This window comes from Chiloscyllium punctatum, chromosome 39 (assembly GCF_047496795.1).
Source record: "Chiloscyllium punctatum isolate Juve2018m chromosome 39, sChiPun1.3, whole genome shotgun sequence".
In the NCBI taxonomy this organism is placed as follows: Eukaryota; Metazoa; Chordata; class Chondrichthyes; order Orectolobiformes; family Hemiscylliidae; genus Chiloscyllium; species Chiloscyllium punctatum.
In genome coordinates, this window is record NC_092777.1 from 46,592,910 (window position 1) to 46,615,319 (window position 22,410).

The window sequence follows — 22,410 nt, forward strand, 5'->3', positions numbered from 1 at the left end:
TCCTTCCAAACCTTTCCTATTCATGTACCTACCCAAATGTCTTTTAAATGCTGTAACTGTACTCGCACCCACCACTTCCTCTGGAAGGTCATTCCACACATGAATCACCAAAAAAATTGCCAATCAAGTCATTTTTAAAATCTTTCTCCTCTCACCTTAGAAATATGCCCCTAGTCTTGAAATCCCTCACACTAGGAAAAAGATACTTGCCATTCACCTTGTGCATACCTCTCATGATTTTATAAACCTCTAACATCATCCCCCCAACCTTCTATGCTCCAGTGAAAAAAGTCCCAGCCTATCCAGCCTCTCCTTATAACTTAACCTACTCCTAGCAACATCTTTGTCAATATTTCTTAAACCTTCTTCAGCTTAATAATATGCTTCCTATAACAGAGCAACCAGAATTGGATACATTAGTCCAGAAGAGTCCTCACCAACATCCTGTACAATCTCAACATGATGTCACAACTCTTGTACTCAGACATCTGAGCAATGAAGACAAGCATGCTACTCGCCATCTTAACCACCCTGTCTACATGTGATGCAAACTTCAAAGAATTAAGTATCCAAACCCCAAGTCTCTCTGTTCTACAAACACTACCCAAAGGTTCTATTTTTAATTACATAAATCCTGTCCTTGTTTGTTTTACCAAAATGCAATACCTCACATTTATCCATGTTAAACTCCATTTGCCACTCTTCAGCCCATTAACCCAATATATCAAGATCTCTTTACTGAATCCAATCGAAGATCCCCCAGATTAAACCGAATTAAAGATTGAGATCTTCAGTAAATGAAACTCCTCAAATATTGCATTTTAGATCAATTGCCTTGTGGAGTTGACTTTTAATTTTAACTGCTACCAAAATTGAGATAACTATACACCTAAATTGTTAAAACGGAACTGCATTCACTTAGGCTTGTTTATGCAAACTATTGTTGTTAATAATAGTGATGAACCAAATGAATAAAACAAAGTCTAGATTTATAATTCATTCATTGATATATATGTACTAGCACAAACCAAAAACCAGCCAATGATTCAAAATATTGCAATAGCCAGATTCATCAAAATTACTTCTGACATGTTCTGAAGAGGGACCACGAACTATAACTAGACTTCAACTTCACCATATTCCTAATACAATCTTATTGAGGTAAATACTATTAACTTGGACATAACATAACAAATAATATTAATTAATTAATAATGCCCGTTTTACAAGTGAGAGTTGTTAAGCAAAGCATACCTGAGCAAGTATCAAGATCAAAGGATTGTTAAAAACATCAAATAAATCCAAAAATAGCATAAAGCAAATAGTTGAAACTAACTTTACCCACATGAGGTTTATGAAGAATTCTATAACTATAGTAATATCAATTTATACAATTGAAGTGATAAATGTACAATGGAAAATCAAATAAAAATAGTTGATACATTATTTTCGAACTCAAATGTTTGACAGAAGCACATGTTGGGACTAATTATTTGTATGAAGAATATCATAACAGATTTATACTTTATTGTAAGCAAAGCAACCAGAGACCAAGCGGTAATAAATTTTTGCAACTTCACAGTTATGAGAAAAATTAAGTAGTATACCACTACTACACTTCTGAAGAGGTAACTTTGTAGTTTTACCCATGGAAATACCACAATGCATTAATTTAAAAACAAGCAAGTGGAGAGGGAATAGTACGTCCAATTTATTTAAAATAGCGATTTGGTTGTGTCAATTATTCAAAGTTTTATTTTGCAACAGTTGATATGGTTTAAACAAAATAATCACTTCAAAAAGATTTATTTTGGTGTTCAGGGATATTTACTGTAAGCAAGTTTAGAAAAATGAAGCTTTTGTTGTATTTTAATTAAAAAGGGAGAAACGTGCAGTAGGACATGAAAGAAAATATCCTTTGCTTAATTAGCATTGGGTCACGGCTCTTTACATGTTTATGTGAATCAAGAGCCATGCTCTCTTTAAGCTTCAGTACCAACTTGCTAAAACCACTAGCTTTGTTTTGGTACCCCAAGCTGCATTTGACAGACATACAGTCTGCTGACCACAATATTTACTTCAAAGGAAGAGAATGCTCAAATACAAAGTATATTCCATTTTTAAAGTGGAGGCATTCCAAAATCAAATTTATGCCCAAATTCCTAAAAATGCATCTTCACAATGTAACATAATCTAGATTTTATCTTGAAACAGGGGAAAAAGGCGATCTGTATTTAGATTTCAGCAAAACATATCAAGCCATTGGGCAGGATATGTAGATTGAGATTTAGCATTTGGTTTGCAGTCTTTAGGACAAAACAAATCCCCTACTATAAAAATGAGTCATTCTCAACACCTTCACTGCTGTTGACGTTACAACTGCACTGATACTTTTGAATACAATCAGCTTCTATTGAAACATTCTCAGGAACAAGTTACATTGAATACAGTTGAAAAAACATTTCATAGCTATGATTAGATGACAGTGGTAGGGCCGGGAAAAATGTTTTTCTGTGTGTTGGAAGAATCAGAACGTAATGCTTCAACATAAAATACCTTGGACCCAAGTTAGAACAAGAATCACTTGTAAATGAAATATATAGTACTGTAAATCCACATACACCACAGCACCTGGAAACTCTAATCCACTTGCAATTTTCCTTCTTTGTCTTTTCCCAACTCCTACATAAAATTAAAATAGATTCATGTTTCTTATGAGTGTTTATGCCAATGTAACACAGCATGCTAACAAGAACCTACTGAAACAAATCTCAAGTTGGCATTTAAATTTCTTAATTCTTGCCCTGTTCAAAAATTGTGCGTTGGGTCAAATTCACATTCTGCCTTCTCTCAGGCTGACAACAATTTCCAGGAATACTTTAAGCAATGTTGCTGAAGTTCATAAATGTAAATATATGAATGTCATGAATAATAGTAATACCTAACAACATTATAAACTATTATTTTCTGAGCAGTAACAAGCTGGTAACTAAGACGGTCTTATGCAATGGACTCACATTCATTAGGAAGTGAATTGAGACTAGTACCTTCATTTAGGACTCTTAATATCCTCTGACAAAGAATGCCTTCATGCTACTTATCCAGGTTCAGTTTAATTCTAAATTACCCCATGATTTCAAGATAGCATCCAGCCCATTAACAGAATTTAAATTACATATTTTATTTAAAAAAATGTATTTCTTTATTTCTTATTTGTTGCCAATGCAGCCTTGACAATAACATTTACATAATTACCTAAATTAGTGCCCTTGCAACACCACTAGGGCAACTGAGGAAATGGTAGAAAACAAACTATTTCCATTTGACAAAACATATTTTGGATTCGATTTAGCCTATACTGCATGACTTCCAATGCACTGACAAGAAAAACAGCAGTCTAAAAAGGTTAAATTGTACTGCAATATGTCATATTTAGATTTTCTACAGCAAAGATGTAATCCTAATGTATGAATTCCTGAGTAAAATGGTCACTCTGGCTTAAAGACCTACATAAACTGATCATTAAGCAAGTCATGTTTACAAACAAGGCAAATACGGCACTGAATTTTTTGAAGTATTCAAAAAATGCAGTACGCAAATCTGGAAACCTGCAATATTTCACACTGTCTTCAAAAGAAATTTAAATCTATCTGCAAATTATAATATGGAAAGATTTAAAATGTTATGGTCTGAAGTTAATTCAGGGGATATGTTCAGGTAGCTAGAAGGGAAACCACGTGGATAGATCAGAGTGAAGAAACTCCAATTTCTGGACAGCACTCAAATACCTTAGCGTATCCCTTTGAAAACAGGCAGGAATTATATCAAAATGGATGAGTGGGAACAGAAACTTGGAGAGGACCTTCTGAACTCCAGAGACCCTAGGAAGCAATCCCATTGCCCTCAACCTACCCTAACTAACACCATACCACACTTCACGTCTATTCAACCCTCAAACACCACCAACCATTCTGTCATGAAATTAGTAAGTATTAGCTAGGTTCACATAAAATTTCCTTCTGAAAAATCATAATGTCCAAGACATAGAACAGATGTCATTTACTATTCCCTTATTAATGAGCCCTATTTAAAAAGGATCACGACCACACTCCCCTTACTAAGGCATGCATTTTTGCATGACTTCTACATAGGTTCTGGAGAATTTACTGTAACATACTACATGCTTATTAACTACAGCATGAAAGCAGTGTTAATAAAAATGTGAAAAGAATGGATGATAACAAGATGCTTGCTTCATAATTTTGATGAATTGTAAATGCATATTGACTCAAATTGTATCCACAGCATTTAAGGGGGCAATTCCACACATCATTTTATACTAGACATTTACCACAAACTATATGTATGGGAAAGTCATTATCATGTCAAGATGTTAATTTTTAAAAGATCAAGAAATGCAAAGTACTATAAAATAACTAAAATGTGCAAATCAGAATCTAAAAGAAGAACCATAAATAATGGGCTGAGCTTGTTGGATGAATCCCTTTAAATGCTTCTTTTGCAAGACTAAATCTTTTGAGATCTTTCACAAATACCCACCTTTGTCATTCAGACTTCACCGCCAATCCCAATTTCAAATAATGTTACAGACATGCTATTTACAAAGTAAACCTCACTACAAATTTGAATCTGACAGCCTAAAAGTGATCAGAATTTCAAATCTAAAGTTGGACAAGTAAAATTGCTCCTAAAAACACACAGCCTTTCTAAACTTGATACCTGTCAACTTCAAGCTGACGCTCATAGTCTAATAAGCGTAGTCAAACAGGTAATATCAGATAAAAGATCCAGTTTTCCTAGACTGAATATTAATCAAACCATTATCATCCACCATCACACTGAACAACTTAAACTTCAGGTATGAAAGGACAATGTTCTAACACAAGCAATCAGCAACCCACCTTCCCAACCTTCTCTAAGGTTGATATTATATGCTAAAACTCAGAATACTACCTGAAACTTGACAAGTTTGCTGCTAACTTTGATCAATAACCGAATGGGTAAAGTCACACTTCCCAAATATTACAATAAAACACCTTGATGTACAATACAAAATAGTACAGTTTGAAGATATTCCAGAATTCTCTGCTCCAGAATAACAAAATTTCTTTCAACGATAAATAAGCAGAATTCAATTTCCCCTTTAGTGACTTAAATCACCATTTGAAATTATCTCAAACTCTGTACATAATCAGTCTGTACATTCCTCCCTCAATTTTTAATTAATCAATATCACATTTATCGTTCTGCAGACTATGACTGGAGAGAGAGTGAAAACATGTGACAGTGAATATTTTGAAGTGAACAACACGATTATTTTATTTCAACTGCTTTAGTTTGGCTATAGCAGTCACATTGTCAGTGCTACAAGTAAGATCATTAAATAGGCCATTGAAATTGAATATATTCAGGTTTTTAAATTTCTAAATTTTAATTTTAAAAAATCTCTGGGTATTGCTCAGATAGGATCAAAAATAAAAGAAAAAAACACAAACACAATTCATAAACAAAACAGACTTAGTGTTATAACTAATGCATACTAAAATTCTAATTTGCCCACTACATTGGAAACATTCCACTCTAGGGATTTATGAAAACATCACCAATATACTGCTGTCAGTTTGGCAAAATGCAACCAAGTAAAGTTAAAAACAAAACTCCAACTTGTCTGGACAACTTGGAAAGAAGGGCCAAGATCCCATTTGTCACACAAACAAGGACGTGACTTAAATCCAAACGAATCAAGGCAAAATAAAATCATGCTGATCACTTCTAAAATTGAAACTGGTTATAGTCAATACTTTGTTTTTTTTCATTGATACTTATATTTTCAGAACACAAACTATTTGCTACCACAGTTACTTTAACAATCAAGAATTTAAGTTGCCTCAAAACATCAACTACCTAAAACACTACAAACACTTCTTTTTGAAGATAACCATGGTTACTTGGAAATGTGTAAATTATTACAAGTTCAAACATTGATCCCTGATGTTTTTCCAAATAAACCCAGTTAGAACAAGGAATAAAAATGTGCTACATTAGAATAATGCTTTCTGGGTGTGGCTAAAGGGTTAAAATGCAAATTTAGACCAGCATTGCTTTGTGGGCACACTTAAACTGAAACTGCAGGATTCTGATAATAAGCGTGTGTCTGACATTTCTACCAGTCAAGGTAGCTGTGCCCATGCTTTCAAATTGTGCCATCTAGAATTAGGCTGCTATTACTTCTATCCTCTCAAACACCATTAAATAATTAAAAAAAAAATACAACCAAACTGAAATGATTCCCCAGAATTTTCCAGAGATTTCACAAACAATTTCTGATTGATGATAGAGTTCTAAAATGACCAGCAGTAGTCATACAAGTTAGTGACTGGGTAGTATTGTATAATGTTTATAATACTGAGAGCAGAGAGATGTGAAGTAATTGTGCTTTGAAAGACAAAGAGATGAAATTTTAACTTTGTAGAGTGAAATGGTAAGGGAACAGTGAATGGTTAAAAGTACTATAATACATGATTGTGAAGTTAGTTTTAAACTTGCCTACTTTTAAGTACAGTATGCTCAACTCGAGCAAGAAAGCCCTGGAGGGAGGCAGGATGCTAATATGAATATCTTAAGAGGTAATTAACAGCTATTTTAACAGGGTTTTTCATCTCTAACAGTGGGTGCACAGGTGTCTCAGGTTTCCTGGAACTCTCCAGCGAAAGCAATGCAAGAAAACAGCAGCAAATGAGGGAACTAAAATGTAACAGGCAAATAAAAATCCCATAAGTACTGACATCGCACAGCTGCCTCCTTGCTCACAGGAGTCATGAGTGCCAGAACCAAAGCCACATGAGTACAAGATATGTCTGGGAGCAAGTACTTGGGATACGAAAGATTCAGGTGTCTTGACTGTTATAATCACCCTTTAGTGCTCACTAACAACGACTGCTATATAAGAGGAAGAGAAATGCAAAGTGACCATAATACAAGTAGCTGTAACTGCTGTTCTGGACCTCCTCATAAAAGCAAGATTTAGTTAGGGCCTATTAATATGCCCACCTGATCACTAAAGTTATTACACCACTGCACCAACCACCATGCGTCCCTGCCTCCATCAACACAAGCAGCACAAATCAACAAAACTTCCCTTTCAATAACAGCAATTGCTCAATTTAGTCTTGTCCTACCATTCATCACAAGATGGAACTTGCCAGGCTGCTGACAAAAGCAATCAAGATGTGAAATAGGAACAAAGGATCAGAAATAGGCCATTCTGTCCATCGAGCCTGCTCCATCATTTAATTCTCGACAAGAAGGGGCTGGGGGAACAGAGCAAGTCAGGCAGCATCAGGAGGTGGAGACGTTTTGGAAATTCTTGAAGAAGGGTTATACCCAAAACATCAACTTCTTCACCTCCTGATGCTGCCTGGCATGCTGTGATCCTCAACCCTCCTGCTTTTTTTTACTTCGGATTCCAGCATCTGCAGTTTTTCTGTCTCCACCATTCAGTTATATCAGGCTGACCACCTACCTCAATGTTTTCCTCGTGCGCTACCCACATATCCAATGATGTCATTAGTACCCAGAAATCTATTGATTCCTGTCTTCAACATAGTCATTGATAGAGCCTCCATGCATCCAAGGCAAAGAATTCCAAAAATTCACCACTCTAAGTGAAGAAATGTCTTCTCATTTCAGTCTTAAATGGTTGTCTCAAATTCTGAGACTGCATCCCCTGGCTCTATACTCACCAGCTAGGGAAGACATCTATCTACACCCAAATAAAATGAAGAACTGTGGATGCTGGAGATCTGAAACAAAAACAGAAATTGCTGGAGAAACTCAGCAGGCCTGGCAGAATCTGCGGGAAGAAAGCAGACTTAACGTCGAGTCCAGAGACTCTGCAGCAATTTCTGTTTATCTATCGACATCCACCCTGTCAAGTCTTTTGAAAATGTTGTTAACTGGTGCAAGTATTTAATTTTTATGTAACTTAAGAATTAAGCAGCAACTTCGTATAACATTGTGTAACATGCTCATGTGCATATCTCTGTACAACTATAAATTGTAATCTCTTATTGCTTTGCCTTTTTCTGCTCTGCCGAAATAGTACAAACTCTATCGCTTCAGCAGAGCTGTAAGGAGGCAGGCAACTTCAGCTCTTGGCTGCATTGCTCAGATGCTCTTGGCAGGTGTCCTTTGGGTTTTAAAGCTCAAGAGGGTTCTGTCAAAGATTGTTCCCTACCTCCATCTGTGTAGTGCTAGACTCAGCCATTTGGGTACCAACTATTACATGGGGCACTAACTGGGAGCACTTTGAGCAGAGTCTTTATTACATGTCACCTCTCATGGTCCACCTGATTTCCCTGCTAGCAATCAACTTTTAGAGAATTGTGTTGTGAAACACTGAAGAATTGGGAGTAGCATTTTACTAATTGTGTTTCACCCTGACATAAAATTGCAACCATTTGTGAGGACCTGCATTCACAAATCAGACTGTTGCATTTGATGCTCCATGAAGATAGGTGGTCACTCTTTACAGTGATATTTTTGCCAATGGAAAAGCCTACAAGGTCATGTCACATGCTCATATCTGTTGCACTACTTCTTCATAGTTAGCATAAACTTGTGTATCAATCATACTGTAGTTACATTATGTGGCTGTTATACTGGTTTAAGCCTTCATCTAATTGATGTTGAAGAGTTTACCGACAGTGTGTTATCACCACACTTCTGGAAACCTGTCAGTTGTTAAGCTGAAGCATTGCTCTAAGAAAGACTTTTCTCCAGCTGCCAGTAACATTATGACTGCAGGCTCACTTTCACCTAATATATCGTGCTCTCTTCAACAGCAAGTATGGCAAGAAGTGACATATAGGAAAGAGTAATGGAATGTCAAACAGAGGGATGAACAACATTTATTGAGGGTCAGAGTGAGGGAGCAGCTCTACTTTGCACTAAAATAAAAAAAAGTGTGTCAGTAGTGAATTGTCAAATAGATATATGAAGAAATGCACATAGAAGAATGGGCACACTTGGAAGATAAATTGAGACATTATGTGCAGAAGATTTGCAAAGGCTGAACAATGGGATCAAGCTGATGCACAGTTTAGGATGTGGTTAAATGTTTAATTGAAATTAAATTTCCAGAACTGATTATGTTATTAAATTCTTACCCACATTACATCCAGGAATACAGCCCCACATCCTTGTCTCTGAGCCGAGCTTCCTCCTCTTTTCTATAGGGAGAAGCATCTACCCACAATCCCTTGGATATTACAGTGTGAAGTCTAAGGAGGCATCCGTGAGTGGAGATGCAACTTTGCCATATTGGGAATTCATTACTTTGAACTGCTTCCTGTTTCTCTATGTCCATAATTCATACTTTTTGCAGTATCCCTTTAAGTAGTTCAGTGGACGTACAATGTTACAAGTCCCATTATGCCCGTTTAGACTAATTGTTTGGGGAATCCAGAAAAGAAATGTGAATGCAGTAACTGGGTTAAAAAGTCACTGACATACCTGTTTCAGTTACTTCCTTGCTTCCAATATGCTATTGTGCATTATTTCTTCAGAGTAGATTTGAATTTTTCAGCCACAGAAATTATTTGTGGATTCTATTCTTTGGTTGTACTAGAATTGTGTTTTTTTTTTAAAACGACAGAATGCTATTTTGTCTGGAAGACAGCTGCCTCAAATGGTTTTCATTCCTATTGTCAGCCAAAACTTACCTGAACACTGAAATCTGATGTTATCTTTCACTGAGAGAAGGTTCAACTTGACAGAAATGTCACAATATTTTGGGGGCCACAATTTCATACCTGTTTAGCTAAAGTCAGAGGTGATGCTGCTTGGGATCAAAATTAGTTAATAAAATCATTAAATACTGGATGACTGAAACAATAGTTTAAAAGTCTGAGTATGTTACATGAAGGTTACAGAAGCAGGTTTGCCAAGTTGTAGATATATCTATTCTTTCACTGACAACCTATTTGAATGGCAAGAATGCACATGCAAAACTAATACGATTAAGATATTCAAAAGGTAAGTACAGTATTTGCATTTGCAAGAACTTAAGAGCAAGGTCAACCCCTATAAAATGGCTCTTAGATGGGGATCTGTAGAGCATCAGTAACCTTTGGGCAAGGTCTGCAAAATAATGTGTTAACTAAGCAGGGCTGACCTTAAGGTGGGTAATCTGCAACACCACAGTGGCCAGGTTCTGTTGTGGTTCAGAGTAAAAGATTGACTAGCGGCCAGTTTACTGCAAGCCAGCAATGGAGTGCCACGGCTACATTTGCAAGAGTAAGTGGGTGAATAGACTGGCTAACTCAATGAAGAAGGTTGAGGTACAGTGTGGTACAGGGGTACAACACAAAGCACAACATGCTGAACCATAATTAACAAAATTGGTGGTGGGTTTTAAGTCAGTTCAGCCTTATTCAGGAGATAAGAGTTTCTTTCAAAGAAAATTCATAAGGATGATATTTTCCTGAAGTTGGATCTATTACCATCTGCAACTGCAAAAGTGACCTGTTGTTTCAAGTACCTGAAAACTCCTCAAAACTGCACTGTAGAAATTCTGAGTCATGTACAGCAAATACAAAAACAAATAAAATATATGGTAATTACAGAATATTTTTGCGATATGTCAATCTGGCCATTGTCTGTTTCTACACAACACAGGTACCCTTAAAGAAGCAGGTGAGTAGCTGACAGTCAGTGAGTAAATTACTTTAAGATAGAAAAGTATTTAAAATGGCCTCAAATACCTAACCTGAAACCATGGACAATACTGAATCCATTTACGTGGAACAGAAAGTACAAAGAGAGTGACATAGAATTTTAATTTAAGGAATCCAGTAATGTTTGGTTGTAATATGTTGTGTACTTAAAGAACTATTATCCAATGAAGTAAAGAACCATGCAAAATTGAAGCAATATCTCACTGGAATATGCAGATAAATTGAAAGACTTATTTGAATGATAAAAGCAAAACAGTAGTTAGAAAACTCAAATGACAATATCAGATGAATTTTGGAAAAGGGTCTGAAAACATCCCTTTGCACAGGGTTTTGGTTTGTTAAAAGTAAGATAAAGCATTCTGAGAGGAGCTAGTTGTTCCAGCTGCTTTAAAAATGTGTAAGTGACGTCTCTGAAGAGGCAGCACAAAAGTGAAGGCCACACCACTTTCCTATGGCACAGTTGGTAGAAAAATTGAGATACAAGCAGAACAGCTTTGTGAATGCAAGCAGTCTGCAGTTCAGTTGGATGAGACAACTGCAGCACTATGATTTAGTAGGGAACATTTTGAAAGATTTTCTTGTTTATGAGGCTGTACCAGAATTTTCAATAGCTGAAGAAATATTCAAGTAACTGGATAATTTAGTGGAATCAAAATTGCTCAAGTGGGAGTAGCAAGTTGCTGTTGGCATAGATAGTATTGATACCATGGTAAGCAGTAGGCATGGTGCTGCAAGAAAAAATGCTGTTCAGCTGTAAGTAATTGTGGCACATTCTATTTTGTATCTTCAAAATCATTACTTGAAAAAGGACGGGTTTGAATTGCATTGTTCAACGTAGACAAGAGAACTATGAATTTTATGTCCAAACAGAAGGCCAAACCTGTGAATTCAACTATCTACAAAACAATGTTAAGAAATGAGTGCAGCATTTAAAAATAAAAAGTACTGGTTAATTTCAAATTGGAGAATAACTTACGAATGTCATTGTCAAACATTAAGTATTGACAGATTGCAGTGAGAAACAGGCACAGCAATCTCACTGATATCTGTTAAGAAAAAACCTATTTTCAGCATTATTAACACACTTTTCATGAAACATTTCATATTGAGTGTTGTTGATATGTTTCAACTAAAAAAGCTCAAGAACCACTGACTTAAGATGCTTTGATAAATGGAAAGTAGTGGTGTTTAACTGTACAATAAGAAATGCTAACAGATTTCAAGATGTTTTCTGGTTCCACAATTAATGATGTTTATACTGTAACAGGGTGTGGCAATTTAAACAGGATAATCTGATAAATAAGGTGCTTCAGTTTTATCAAAGACAGTTCCATTATGCATTGCTTTTAAAAGACTATCTAAATTCTCAAGACTGTCACAAATGCACAGATTGGCTGTAGTTCAGTTGACAGTAAAGAACAAGGTAACAGCATTGTGTGAAAAAGGCAAATCATTTAGCTATTTTTGTGCCAAGAGTAATGTAATTTCAGGTAGAATTGTTTTTTGATAGGGATAAGACCAAGTAATGTTTACAGAGAATACTGTCATTGATTGGTTCCAGAAATTAAAAAAAAATTAAATCAATAATGAAACATTTCATTGAATGGGATTTGTCTAATAATCTGCATATTTATACCTCCACAGAGCTTTCAAAGAGGCAAGTGCATTTTTTGCAACACATCATAAATATTGCAAATGTATGAAAATGGATTCTTTTTTCCATAATGATTCCAATCAAACACAATATTTAAGCTACTTGAGGAAATCCACAAAATATTCATTTATGTTTTTCCAGGTTAAAGTGCTCGGGTCACAATCAGCTCCTTTCTTATGTAGCTTTTCCATTTCAACTCACAGCACCTAGGTTCAGAAATATTGGATTAACTAAAATCAAATTTGAGCAACTATATCAATCCCAAGGATGCCCAAAACAGTCCTGTGATAGAAGTAGTACCAATACTAGTTTCGTAGTTACTAAAATATATATATAGCTACTAAGTAATCAAGTTCAGTCTCTATCAAGTAAACCAACTCCAAAACAATGCTTAGTAAATGACTGTAGATTTCAGCATAAAATATTATTAATTCAAAAGACTATCTCAGGAAGGTGAAAACATCTTTTGCCCCTCTTTTGCCTTCTTGTACTGATTTTGGAGATGGTGTAGCAGAGGTCCCTCCATATGGGCAGCCATCAAAATCTAAGTGATTCAATGTACACTCCACAGCTGGGATGTATCCACTGTCCCACATTCCGGTCCCACACAGCTTGCACAAGTCATGTAGACTGCAGGGGATTCTAGGCAAGAGACGAAATTGGTACAAAAGGCTCCGTGCCTATAGGGAAGAAGAAGAAAATGTGTCAGATAAAACAAATAGGATTGAATGAGATTTGTCTTTTCAAGGATTTTAATGTGAGAACAATTACACTACCTCTATTTACATAAATAAAAAAGCTACATTTAAAGTCACAATTTATGGTGGCTTTGCTTTATTCTCCAATAAATCCATGGAGAAAAATAATGATCAGTTAGAGCAAAATTTGCTGGGTTCACAAAAAGGTGGAAGAGAATGCTTTAGTTCTTCAGTCTACAAATTACTGTGGCATTTTTTTGTCCATGACTGGCAGCACACCACTCGACCTTTGCACTGGGGAAAAGACAATGTAACCACTTATTTTGTTACATATATGTCTCTGACTACTGCAGTTTGACCTTGAGTAGCACCACTGCTTCCCCCTCCTCAAAAAAAAATGGAAACATAAACCAGAATTCATCTTTCTCTGGAATTAATTTTAGGTAAACTTGTTTTTATACAGCCTGTTTTGCAATTCATACACACAATAGCCGATTACTGGAGATTAACAGGGTCTTTTGAAACATTTACGAACACTGTTCAGTTCAGCTATTCAACAACTACTAGAGCCTAGCTGTTGTTAGCAACAATACTTTAAAATTTCAGCAGCTGTCATTATGTTAAATATGGTTTTGGACTGCAGTGAACTTTGGGGCAAAGTAATGCAAATCCTGAGCATTATGTAGGAAATTGTTTGTTGCATGTTTTTGTCTCATTTTTATCCTTTCCACAAAAGAATAAGTCACAAACTCGTAAACAAAAAAAAAGCACAAAAATACCACGAAAAGAACTATTTCCTCATACAGAAAAAATGAGCAGGAAACAACAGATTTACAGCGTTGTAAGATTTCAAGTCTTTTTTTCTAATCCAACAATAGAATAAAATACTAAAAGACAATTTGTGCTACAGGACTTACATATTTAATACATAACCTTAGAAACAAAAACACTGATATAAATGCTGCAAATCAGTATCTCTTGAAAAAAACAACCTGTTATACATCCGTACATGCAATTTGGGAGGAGTAGGCCATTTGAACCTGCTCTACCATTCAATAAGATCACAGACAACGTGCGAGTGCAGCCTCAAATCCATATTCCTAATGATTCCTAATAATCGTTCAACACTTTGCTTCCCAAGCATTTTTCTATATGTATTTTAAAAACATTCAAGGACTTTACTTCCAACATCCTTTCAGGAAGAGTTTAAAAGCCCCACAATCCCCAAAGAAACAAAAGGCTTCATCGTTGTTTTAAATGGGTGACATTGATTTAAATGTTTGCATAAATTACTTCTTATTCTTCTAAGCTCTAGCAGATACAAGCCTAGCCTGTTCAATCTTTCCTTACAAGGATATGTGCCCATTCCAGGTATTTGTTTAGTAAATCTTCTCTAAGCGGTTCGATGCAGTCACATCCTTCCTTGAATAAGGTGACCAGTGCAGTGCACAATATTCCCGATGCGGTCTTGCTTGTGCCCTATATAAATGATGTAGAACCACCTTACATCTGCATTCAATTTCCTTTGGTGATAAATTATAATATTCTATTAAATTTTGTAATTATTTATTGTATCTGAATTCTAGCCATTGCAAATCATGCATGGGGACACGCAGATCCCTCTGAGTCTCTGAGCTTTTCAGTCTTTCACCATTTAGATAAAATGCTTCTCTTTCACTTTTCAGGCAAAAATGGATAATTTCACATCTCCCACATTATATTCCATTTACCACGTTTTTGCCCTCTCACTTAACCTATCAATATATTTTTGTAACCCCTTTATGTCCCCATCTCAACTTACTTTCAAACTATTTATGTGTCATCAACAATCATACCTGCTGTCCCTTCATTCAAATAATTTATATAAATTGTAAACAGTTAAGGTTTCAGTGCCAAACCCTTTGGCATACGTCTCATTATATCTTGCCAACCTGACTAAAGCAGAGCAGTCTCTGTTTCCTGTTAACCAACTGACCTACTATTCATGACAAAAGCTACCCCTACACTATAAGCTTTTATTTTATGCAAATACACTTGACATGGCACCTTTTAAAATTATTTCTAGAAATCAATGTACAGTACATCCACCTGTATTCCCTACTTACAGCACATTACTTCCTCAATAAACTCTAACTGACTGATTAAACATGATTTCCCTTTCACAAAGCTAATCCTCATCTTACCCAGGTGCACTGCTATAATCTCTTTCACAATAGCTTGTTATTAATAATAGTTAACAATAATAATCTAAATGTTAATAGATTATTATAATAATAGCTTCAAACATTTCCCCATGAATGATGTTAAGCTAATTGGCCTGTAGATTCTCTTCCTTTTTGATAAGGAATTACATTCATCATTTTCAGACCTAATGGGACCAACACTTACTTTATTTACATTTTTCTTCTATAAGTATTTAAAGAAACTCATACTATTTTTACACTCCAGGCTAGCTTTCTTTTGTACTAATTTATTTGCGTTATTAATTTTCAGTCATTCTTTGCTATTTCTTGTATTCTTTCAAATCTTCTGACCTGTTGCTTATCTTTGGACAATTACCTACTTTTTTCTTCCTTCAAGTGTGATACTAACAATAATATTTCTTGTCAATCACAGGCTGGTTAGTCCTTTGGAATTTTTCTTACATATTAGAATGGATCTATCGTACATATTCTAAAATATCCCTTTAAATATCTGCCACTGTGTTTCAATTGACCTAACCTTTGACTTCATTTGAAAATTGTTTAGCCAACTCTGCTTTCATGCCCTCATTATTGCTCTTACATAAATTTCCAACAATAGTCTTGGACCCACTCTTTTCTCTCCCTGAACTGAATGCAAAATTCAAACAACTGCTGCTAACTGGAGGTATCTGAACTGTGAAATCATTAAGTAATGCCATCTCATTGAACCCATACCAGGTCTAGTTTAGCATGTTCTTTAGTTCGCTCCAGAACATGCTGTTTGAAGAAACTAGTCTGAAAATTTTCTGTGAACTTCTCATCTAGACTATCTTTACCCATTTAACTTTTCTACTTGGTATGTATATTGAAATATCCCATGATTATCGCTGTGCTTTTCTGACAAGCTTTCATTATTTCTTCCTTTATGCCGCACCCTACAATTAGAGGGCTTGTTCACCATTCCCATAATTGATTTTTTGCCTTTATCGTTCTTTATTGCTATCCAAATTGTTTCCACGTCTTGGTTTCCTGAACTTAGCTAATCCCGCTCTATTGTGCTGACATAATAATTAACTAACAGGACCACTAATTCACCTTTTCCTATTTTCTCATCAGTGCTAAGTGTACCATATCCTCCTAGATTTAGGTCAATAGACAATAGATAATAGACAATAGGTGCAGGAGTAGGCCATACTGCCCTTCGAGCCTGCACCACCATTCAATATGATCATGGCTGATCATCCTTAATCAGTATCCTGTTCCTGCCTTATCCCATAACTCTTGATTCCACAATCTTTGAGAGCTCTATCCAACTCTTTCTTAAATGAATCCAGATACTGGGCCTCCACTGCCCTCTGGGGCAGAGCATTCCACACAGCCACCACTCTCTGGGTGAAGAAGTTTCTCCTCATCTCTGTCCTAAATGGTCTACCCCGTATTTGTAAGCTGTGTCCTCTGGTTCGGCACTCACCCATCAGCGGAAACATGTTTCCTGCCTCCAGAGTGTCCAATCCTTTAATAATCTTATATGTCTCAATCAGATCCCCTCTCAGTCTTCTAAACTCAAGGGTATACAAGCCCAGTCGCTCCAGTCTTTCAGCGTAAAAGTAGTCCCGCCATTCCAGGAATTGACCTCGTGAACCTACGCTGCACTCCCTCAATAACCAGAATGTCTTTCCACAAATTTGGAGACCAGAACTGCACACAGTTCTCCAGATGTGGTCTCACCAGGGCCCTGTACAGCTGCAGAAGAAACTCTGCTTCTATACTCAATCCCTCTTGTTATGAAGGCCAGCATGCTATTAGCCTTCTTCACTACCTGCTGTGCCTGCATGCTTACCTTCATTGACTGGTGTACAAGAACATACAGATCTCTCTGTACTGCCCCTTTACCTAAACTGATTCCATTTAGGTAGTAATCTGCCTTCCTGTTCTTGCCACCAAAGTGGATAACCATACATTTATCCACATTAAACTGCATCTGCCATGCATCTGAGCGCTCACCTAACTTGTCCAGGTCACCCTGTAATCTCCTAACAGCCTCATCACATTTCACCCTGCCACCCAGCTTAGTATCATCAGCAAATTTGCTAATGTTATTACTAATACCATCTTCTATATCATTAACATATATTGTAAAAAGCTGCGGTCCCAGTACCGATCCCTGCTGAACCCCACTGGTCACTGCCTGCCATTCCGAAATGGAGCAGTTTATCACTACTCTTTGTTTCCTATCAGCCAACCAACTTTCAATCCAAGTTAGTACTTTACCCCCAATACCATGCGCCCTAATTTTGCTCACTAACCTCCTATGTGGGACTTTATCAAAAGCTTTCTGAAAGTCCAGGTACACTACATCTACTGGATCTCCCTCATCCATCTTCAGAGTTACATCCTCAAAAACTTCCAGAAGATTAGTCAAGCATGATTTCCCTTTCATAAATCCATGCTGACTCTGACCTATCCTGTTACTACTATCCAGATGTGTCGTAATTTCGTCCTTTATAATAGACTCCAGCATCTTTCCCACCACTGAGGTCAGACTAACTGGTCTATAATTTCCTGTTTTCTCTCTCCCACCTTTCTTAAAAAGTGGTCCAACATTAGCCACCCTCAAATCCGCAGGAACTGATCCCGAATCTATCGAACTCTGGAAAATAATCACCAACACATCCACGATTTCTCGAGCCACCTCCTTCAGTACCCTGGGATGTAGACCATCAGGCCCCGGGGACTTATCAACCTTCAGACCTAACAGTCTCTCCAACACCAATTCCTGGCAAATATAAATTCCCTTCAGTTCAGATCCTTCAGCCACTGTTACCTCATGGAGATTGCTTGTGTCTTCCCCAGTGAACACAGATCTGAAGTACCAATTCAATTCTTCTGCCATTTCTTTGTTCCCCGTAATATATTCCCCTGTTTCTGTCTTTAAGGGCCCAAGTTTAGTCTTAACCATTTTTTTGCCTTTCACATACCTAAAAAAACTTTTACTATCCTCCTTTATATTATTGGCCAGTTTACCTTCGTACCTCATTTTTTCTCTGTGTATTTCCTTCTTAGTAATCCTCTGTTGTTCTTTAAAAGCTTCCCAGTCCTCCGTTTTCCCACTTATCTTTGCTATGTTATACTTTTTCTCTTTTAACTTTATATGTTTCTTAACTTCCCTCGTCAGCCACGGCCACCCATACCTCCTCCTAGGATCTTTCTTCCTTTTTGGAATGAACTGATCCTGCAACTTCTGCATTATACACAGAAATATCCGCCATTGTTCCTCCACCGTCATCCCTGCTAAGGTATTGCACCATTGAACTTTGGCCAGCTCCTCCCTCATAGCTTCATAGATTCCTTTATTCAACTGATAAATTGTCACTTCCGATTGTACCCTCTCGCTCTCTGATGTGCTGCAGTGTCTCTTGCACTCAAAGTCTGAACTGAAACTACTAGAACTTCGAACACTTGCTACAGATATGTTTGCTCTGGCCCATGTGGCATCCAGGAACTCCTACATGCTGTAACTATGATACATCATTTGACCTGTCACTTTTAATGAGTTGCAACATAGAACTATAAATTATAAATAATAATTATGTACTATTAACCTTACCACCAGCTGTTGTACTATTCTGAACTTTAGGAAGGAAATAAACTTTACTCACTTAAGATAGTCACCAATTAACCAACTTCTTCTCCTGTTGTTGACTAAAGATGAATTCCTGAAGGCCACAAAGGTTTTAGCAAAAGCAAAAGAATACCAATTTCCCTTCCTCCACTGAACTCCCTGAATCACCTAACTCTGGCATTCTCCTGTAGGTCACACAAGTGTAAAGTCTAAATTAGTTAACTAGTTTTATATGCTCCTAAGACTAACACACCTAATGAGAGTTTAGTTTCAGCTGGTTCAAGGAATGCTGCTTAAGGTTGGCAACTAGAGAATTTAACATGATTTGGAGGTGCTGGTGTTGGACTGGGGTGGATAAAGTTAAAAAAAAATCACAACATCAGGTTATAGATTTATTCGAAAGCACTAGCTTTCCTAGTGCTGCTCCTTCATCAGGTGGTTTAATATGCACATTCTAGTTTAAATGTCAGCTACAAGCTGCAAACTAAATTAGATTTATAGAAAATAAGAAAAACTTTCTTATCCAATAATTGCACATGGTCCTATGTCAAACTGAGTTTGCTACATTTTTATTTTAAAAGAACACAAAAAGAGATTATCAAATGCTCGAACTTTTAAGCTAAGAGGCCAGACAAAGGAAAGATTGAACATTTTTTTACTCAGTCAGCAATACATTTTGATGTAAATTAGCCTTTATTATGCATTCATCCCCAATATTAACTAATATTAGGAGCTTATTTTAGTCCACATATCTTGGCTACTGACCTATACCAAAGCATATTACTTTTGTCTTCCTCTTGCCATTTCAGACCTTACGGTTTTTCTCCTCTCATTTCTTGCCTCTGCAATTTCTACCCTCATCTTGCTTCAAAATCCTTGGATGCATCTCATCCAGACCTGGTGCCTTTCAACTTTAAGTATCAATTGTCTATCCAAGACTTCTTCCTTATTAATTTTGAACCCTTCTAGTGACACAATTTTCTCCTATCATCATGGCCTAAGCAGCATTCTTGTCTTTCATACAAATAGATTAAAAGTATTCATTTAACACCTCAGTCAGTCCCTGGGCTTCATGTATAATTCCCCTTTTTGATGACTAATTGGCTCAACTCTCCTTGAGCCACTCTTTTACCATTTATGTGCCTACAGAATACTTTAGGGTTCTTCTGTTGGCTCATAATTCTCTTTGCTTCTCGTATTTGCTTTTTACCTCCCCTCTAAACCTCTGGTATTCCTTTAGATTCTAAATTGTATTTTCTGCCTTACACCTGTCAAACAACACTTTTTTTCCACCAATGTCAACCAGGGATCTCTGGATTAGTTTGATCAATCTTTCGCATTTGAAGGAATATACCTAAACTGTAGCCTCTTTGAATTTAGCCCATTGTTCAGTTAATGTTTCTTTCTCCAATTTCTTGTACCAGTCAATCCTGCTCAGCTCTTTGTTTATCCCATTGAATTCAGCTGTCCACCAATTGATTTTTCTTGCTCTGGATTGTTGCTTGACTTCCTTCACCATCAACCTGAACATCATGTACATTGATCACGGTCTCGTAAATGTTCTTCCACTAACACCTGTTCCACTTGGCCAGCATATTTCCAAGGGGTGGGTCCAACAATGCATCCTTTTTGGTGGACTGGACACATACTGCTGTCAGAAGCCATCCTAAACACCATATAGAAACACTTGCCCCTTAGGTTGTCAGTATCCCAGTTGATCTCTCCGTTAAAACAACTCTACAATGTTGATATTTTTCTCTAATTGTTCTGCATATTTGTTCACCTACATCATTTCCACTAGACATCCTAATTCTTGAGCACTATAACATTCTGCTTAACCCATACTGCTACCCCTCTCCTTTCCTTTGCTTTCTGAAGGAAATGTTTATACCCAGGATTATATAACAATCAATCAGTCTTGTTTTTCCTTGAACCAGGTCTCTCATCGTCGCAACATCATATTTCCTCATGGCAATTTGCATCTATAACTCCCCAAAATCATTTACTACACTTTGTGCATTTACATACATGCATGTTAACTCTGTTCTGGACTTCATTTCTTTCTCTCTTACTCTGACGTTACCTATCAACTTGCTATTCTCTATGTTTGGGCCAGCTATATCTGCAAGTACTTTGTAAACCCTGGAGTTTTCCTCTACTATTCTCTCTCTGGTCCCACACTCCTGCTAAGTTAGTTTGAAGTCCTCCCAACAGTATTGGCAAAATATCCCACAAAGAACCCTGTCCCAGCTTTGTTCAGGTACAACCCATCTGGCTTGTACAGGTGCCATCTTCTCAAGAATTTAAAGTTTTCCCTTCTGCACCTTCTTCCCAGTCACACACTCACCTACTATTTCTACATTCACTTGCACAAGTCACTGAACACATCAGAGATTACTACATTTGAGGTATAGTTTGCTAACTATCCTCAGCAACCAAAAGGTTCCACATGTACTGTTAGGACATCTAACTTAATCTTATTCCACTGCTCTTGGCTTTTCCGCCGCCTCTGCTGTGCTAATTTGCTTGCTCAACATCTAATCAGAGATTAGTCAAAAATTTCTCTTGTTATAAACTAAGAACGCTTTGGATGTAGGTTTGCCACTGAGCTTGAAAGCTCACTTTCAGACATTTAGTCACCCTACACTGTAACATCTTCAGTAGGCCTCAGGCAAAGCACTGCTGAAAATTCCGGCTTTCTATATTTGGGTTTCTTTGGGTTGGTGATGTCATTTCCTGTGGTGAAGTCACTTCCAGTTCCTTTTCTCAGGGGTGTTAGATGGGTCTAACTTGATGTGTGTGTTGAGAGAGTTCCGGTTGGAATGCCATGCTTCTAGGAATTCTTGTGTGTGTCTTTGTTTGGCTTGTCCTCGGATGGATACGTTGTCCCAGTCGAAGTGGTGACCTTCCTCATCCGTATTCCTCATATGCCTGAGGCCCACTGAAGATGTTACAGCGTGTAGGGTGACGAAATGTCTGGAAATCAACCTTCAAGTTCAGCAAGCAAACCTATATCCAAAACCTCAACCTGAGCTACAAATCTTCTCAAAACTCACTAAGAACATTATTTTGAATCCTGCCACAAACTCCATTCCCTCATCATTCATTACATTCCATTTGCAACCTCACCAACTTATTTGACAGAATTATGCTTTCAACCTTGTATCTGCTCATTCACAAAGACCACCAAGTTACAACTGACCTCAGAAATATTACCCCTCTTCTCATCTGATACTGCGGTTACTTTCAGATTCAACTACTGTAAAAATAATTGGCCAACTTGCCATCGTCCAGCCTCCATGCATATGGTTCGCCAATTACTCTTCCGGCCATATCCTAACCCAAATAATCTCTGCTCACCATCACCCATGTTCATGAGCCTAAATTGGAACCTGGCTCATTAAAGGCTCAAAATTAAAGCTCTCAAATTCCTCCAATATCTTGAACCTTATATCTTTTCCAGTACCAAACTCCATCCCCTTAAAATTCAATGTTC

At 37.0% G+C, this 22,410-nt stretch overlaps 1 protein-coding gene across 3 annotated transcripts in view; it reads right to left on the reverse strand.

Moving 5' to 3' along the window:
• Positions 1 to 3,165: 3,165 nt before the first annotated feature.
• tbc1d16 (TBC1 domain family, member 16) overlaps positions 3,166 to 22,410 on the reverse strand; it is a 131,895-nt gene continuing 112,650 nt past the window's right edge. For all 3 annotated transcript variants that reach the window (XM_072558612.1, XM_072558611.1, XM_072558610.1), the window contains one exon: positions 3,166 to 13,091. In XM_072558612.1, coding sequence (XP_072414713.1) covers positions 12,852 to 13,091 — 240 coding nt within the window. In that variant the 3' untranslated portion in view covers positions 3,166 to 12,851. The remainder of the gene's footprint in view (positions 13,092 to 22,410) is intronic.